Source organism: Galeopterus variegatus, unplaced genomic scaffold (genome assembly GCF_000696425.1).
Source record: "Galeopterus variegatus unplaced genomic scaffold, G_variegatus-3.0.2 Scaffold7783, whole genome shotgun sequence".
Classification (NCBI taxonomy): Eukaryota; Metazoa; Chordata; class Mammalia; order Dermoptera; family Cynocephalidae; genus Galeopterus; species Galeopterus variegatus.
The window spans coordinates 95,153-100,687 of NW_007733894.1; the positions used below are offsets into that span (position 1 = coordinate 95,153).

Genomic DNA, 5,535 nt, shown 5'->3' on the forward strand with positions numbered 1-5,535 from the left:
TTTTTTGACAAAAATGCCAATTCTATTCAATGAGAAAATAGTCTCTTTAACAAATGGTGCTGTAATCATATTCCACATACAATCAGATAAATTTGAGCCCCTATCTCACACCACATGTAAAAATTAACTCAAAATATATCAGTGATTTCAATGTAAGAGCTAAAACCCTAAAACTCTTAGAAAAAAGAAGGGTAAATATTTCTGAATTTAATTTTGTAATTGATTCTTAGACATTACACTAAAAGCACAAAAAAAAAGGAAAAGGAAAAGTAGGGCTGGCGAGTTAGCTCAGTTGGTCAGAGCACAATGTTGTAACCAAGGTCAAGGGTTTGGATCCCCATACCAACCAGCTGGGGGGAGAAAAAAGAACATGAAAATGGATGGCAGAAAGTGAACCCAGAGACCTCTCCAGGCACGTGGAGCTCCCTGCATGACCAGCAGAGAGGAGGAAGCCCCTACCACGGCCACAGACACTGCTGCTATGTAGTTAGTCTGCCACAGCTACCACCACAGCCAATGCCACCATAAGGGTGGCTTGCCACCATAAGAGCAGCCACCACCACTGTTTAGGTGGCCCACTGACCATTCAACTGCACTGACACAAGGACAGTCACCAGTGGAGCCCAAGGAAAGAGGAGAACAAGCACAAACCAGTGGCCCAACCCATAGGGGGAATTATGCTGCCACATACAGTAGCACACCTGGGGGTGGGAGGGATGTGCACAGCCCATGTAACTTCTTTGATCTGGGGAGAGAACAGAAACTAGGGTACTCAAATAGAGTAAGAAATAAAATTCCCAATCACCACCAATCCATCCCCCAACCCAGGGGAAGCAAGGACACAGGAGGAGCCTCTACCTGTTGGAAAGAGAAACACAATCCAGAGTCACCCATTCAAAATGAGGTGCTCCAGTATACCCCAGTATACTGGGGTCATGGGACACTAGCCGGGGTGCCAACAAACTCACCCAGGGTCAACTCAGCCAGAGAAACAGGAAACCTAGGCATTTTTTTCAAGAGCTTGAGAGCTCACCCATGCACTCAATGAACCAACATAGTGTCACTAACCTCAGCAAGAAATCACTAGGTGCCCAGTGCCTATGTCATGGAGGCACTCACATGCAATGCCAACACCGAATGCAGCTCAAGCACCCAAATGGATAGTACACTACTGTGTCTACCCAAAACTAGTACTAAATGGTCAATAGAAAACATATCTACAAAAGGATGTCTCTCTCCTCAAAGCCCACTCCAGCATAACAGAACAAGCAACTTCTCTACCAGATGACCAGACATCAATGTAGGCACTAAAAAACAAAAACAAAGAAAGAAAGAAATATGGCAGCACTGAAGGAATATAATAATTCTCAAGCACCAGACCCTGTAGGGCAGGAAGTCCTTGAAATGACCGAAAAGGAATTCCTAGCAACCATCTTAAGAAACTCAATGAGACACAGGGAGACTCATGTAGATGCCACAACAAAATGAGAAAAATTATCCAGGATCTGAAGTAGGAAATGTAGAAAGAGATCAATTGTGAACACCCCAAAGTACATTCTAGTGCATTCGAAGGTTGAATTCACCCAAATATAGAGATTATTGCTAGACTACAGCTGAATTTTATTTAAAAATCAAGAAAGAGCTCAGCTATTAATTGGAAATCTAAGCTCGGAAGCTTACAAATTGCCTGGTTAGAACAAGAGTTCAGGAGTTATGGTCCCTAATAAAATTCTCCATCTAGCATACCACACTGCTTTCTCAGGGCTGCCTTTATGTCCTTGTTCCTTAGACAGTAGATGATGGGATTCAGGGTTGGGGGAACAACTGTATAGAATACAGACAGAAGAAGATCCAAAACTGAGGGAGAATTTGACAGTGGCTTCACATAGGCAACACTGCCAGATACCATAAAGAGTGTTACAACCACAAGATGCGGAATGCAAGTAGAAAATGTTTTTGATCTACCCTCCTTGGATGGAATCCTCATTATGGTAGAAAAAATGTACATGTATGAAAGAGTAATTGCAACAAAGCAGATTATGACAAGACTTGTAATAAAAACCATGACTCCAATCTCAATGATGATTACTTTCGAGTCTAAGAGACTTAGGAGTTGTGGAATATCACAGAAAAATTGATTTATTCTATTAGACCCACAGAATGGTAATGAGAATGTTGCTGTCACATGCATGAGTCCACAGATCACCCCGCTGAGCCATGACATGGCCATCATCTTCACACAGGCACCTTGGTTGATGGTAACCTCATAATGTAAGGGCTGGGTGATGGCCACATACCGGTCATAGGACATCACTGTAAGGATGGCTATCTCAGTCGATGCCAAGTCAATGAAAAAGAAGACTTGCAGAGCACACCCCAAGAAAGAAATGGTGGCATTATGAGTCAAGGAACTGACAATAGATTTGGGAACTGTGACAGAGATGTAGCAAAAATCTAAAAAAGACAAGTTTCTCAAAAAGAAATACATTGGGGTTTGGAGTTGAACGTCCAGAGTAAGAGCACACCCCAAGAAAGAAATGGTGGCATTATGAGTCAAGGAACTGACAATAGATTTGGGGACTGTGACAGAGATGTAGCAAAAATCTAAAAAAGACAAGTTTCTCAAAAAGAAATACATTGGGGTTTGGAGTTGAACGTCCAGAGTAGTAAGCATCATGATTAGGAGATTTCCTATGAGAGCTGCCAGGTAAATTAGTAAAAATAGAGCAGCATGTACAATCTGAACCTTCCAGGAGTCTGAAAATCCTGTAAGGAGAAATTCAGCAACTTCAGTTTTGTTTATATCACTTGTGGTCATTCCATTCCTTCCTAAGGAGAGAGAAGAGTGGATTATAGATATATCCAATACGGCTATCCCAAAAGATATTTCTGAAGCAACTAAATGTATGGTAATTAAATAAAATATTACTCATATGCAGATGTGGATACTGTCTTTCTAAATCTCAATCTCACTGACTCAGCATAGTGCTTTATACAAACCGCATTTTCAATAAATATATCCTGGTTTGTGAGGGGCAGGAAGAGGTACAATGAAAATGAAAATTAAAAGGGAGAATAAATAACATCAACGAGGTAATCAACAAAAAATATATAGTATTAACAAAAGAATAAAGATAAGTGCAAACACTTGGAGGAAAAATTAATATTAGTATTATTCCATCTATTGAATATTCATATTTATTTTGAAGCATATTACTGGCTCCCGTGTTAGAGTAAGGCATTGCAAATTGTTTGTCATTGTTCTCTTCAATTTGGGTAAAAATGAAAGCATGGTGGTGTTAGTAATCTGGAAAAGACTATTTCATAACTATTCAGTTAGATTGTAGTCACAACCTTTCAAAAACTATTGAGATGTTCATTAAATGCCTCACACAGTAGGCATAATTATAAGCTCCTCAGGTTAAAAACTAACTTTTTTTTTAAAGAAGCAATTCTTGAATTCAAAGCTTAAACAACCTAATGGAGAACATAGGTAAAATACTAAGTAGAATCTGATATAATAAACAATAACAGAAAAAAGTGAGAAATAGTGATAGTCAATTGCATTAAGGAAAGAAATTGATCTTGCTCTGTGTTGTTATAGAAGACTTGCAAAGAACCATATCTGAGCTAGGTCTTGAGAAATACTTTACCAAATGATTTCTAGACAAAATTTGTGGTATTAAAATATGGATATAGATTAAATAGAAAGTGTGCATTTAAATCAGTTTAATCGCTTTATGTACTGCTCTTTAGAGTTCATCTTCAAAGTTGAGAATTTTTTAAAAAAGAGTGTTGAATATGCATTCAAGACACTTAAAGTTATTGAATGGTGTCTATGATGATTTTTTCTAGTGACAGTTACACATTTTATTTACTTTTTTTTATTTTTAGTCCAGTAAAATGTATATAAGTTTAGCTCTCTGACTTTTATAGTGTTTCAAGCCAAACTCTGAAACAGATTTTTGCCTTTATGAATTTATGAAGCAATTGTTTATACACAATAAATGGTATCCACTTAAAGTGTGTAATTTGAGGAGTTTTAACATTTCTGTATGTCTATGAAATCACCACCACAATCTGGACACTATATTTCCATCACATCAGAAAGATTCCTTATACTTCTTTGTATACAAGCGCTCTCTCTCTCTCTCTCTCTCTCTCTCTCTCTCTCTTTCTCTCTCTCTCTCTCTCTCTCTGCCAATTCTCACTCTAGACAACCACTGATTCTCCTCCCTTTCTAGGGCAGATCAATGATTAAATGGGGAAATAAAACCAAGAAGGTGTCAACTAAGTGTCTCTCTACTGAAAAATCTTGTATTTCTACTGGTTCTAGCCTTCCCACACTAACTGCCTAGATAGCCTATTGTTAGAGGGACAGATGCAACCAAATGGACAGAAAAATGCTTGCCCTGACCAAACAGAAGAATTACCTCATTTTAAGAGTATGTTTTGACTATAACTTACCACTGGGTAATCTCTCTTTCATTCAAATATTTTTAAGAGATTATGTGGTGACAGTAATTATGAGGACAGATATCAAGGACCCTAAAGTGAGGACTATCATACACTTGAGGAAAGGCATTTAAATTGCCTAATGGATTTTATAACTTTTTAAAAATTTGGTCAGTACAAACATGTTAAAATGTGCACAGAACATCCTTTTCATTCAACATACACACACACACACACACACACACACACAGAGATCTAAAAACAGTAAAAATAAAAAGGAACACATGAAAATGGGAGGAAACTGGGCAACTGAAACGACTACAGAAAGAGAGGAATAGCAAAGAGACAAGTGCTGAAGGTGTGTAATAAGGAGTTAGGTTTGGGTAATGTCAGACTGCGAAGCTCTCTCTAGACAGTAAGCACAGAAAGAGCACTTCTGCAAGGCAGGGATACGTGGAAGTGTTTAAGTTAATTGTATTAGCCATGCTGGTCAAATATTCTTAAATATTTGCATTGGTGTGGATCCTTTAAAAGGGGATTTCTAAAAATGTCTCAAAGATGCTATACTGGGTGGAATAATGTTCCCCCCCAAATCCATATCCACTGGAATCTCAGTATGTAAATGTATTTAGAACTAGGGCTTTTGCAGATGTAATTAGTAGTTAGGATAAGATCATATTGGATTAGGGTGGGCCTTAAATTCAACATGCTTGGTGTCCTAATAAGAAGAGAGCTCCCAGAGACCCACAGGGGTGAGAAAGCCATGCAACGGTGGGAGCAGGGATCTGAGTAACACCACTGCATGTCTAGGAAGGCCGAGGACTGCCAGCCACCACCAGAAGTGAGGAAGAGGCAGGAAGGGTTCTTCTCTAGAGCCTTTGTAGGGAGTGTGGCCTTGATTTTGGACACCCTGACTTTGGACTTCTGGCCTTCAGAATGTGAGAGAATAAATTTCTGTTGTTTTAAGCCACCCAGTTTGTGGTACTTTATTACAGCAGCACTAGCAAACTAACACAGATGCCAAGCAAGCAACTGTCCTCTTGAGGTCTAATTTCCACTAACTTCCACCTCCTGGGTACA

General features: G+C 39.0%; 1 protein-coding gene across 1 annotated transcript; it reads right to left on the minus strand.

The window, feature by feature from the left end:
- Positions 1-1,720: 1,720 nt before the first annotated feature.
- Positions 1,721-2,818, minus strand: LOC103607862 (putative olfactory receptor 14L1). Its single transcript, XM_008592328.1, has 2 exons — positions 2,594-2,818; positions 1,721-2,443 (listed from the first exon to the last, which is right to left on the minus strand). The coding sequence occupies exons 1-2, from the start codon at positions 2,816-2,818 to the stop codon at positions 1,721-1,723; spliced, it is 948 nt and encodes a 315-aa protein (XP_008590550.1).
- Between the last annotated feature and the right edge of the window lie 2,717 nt (positions 2,819-5,535).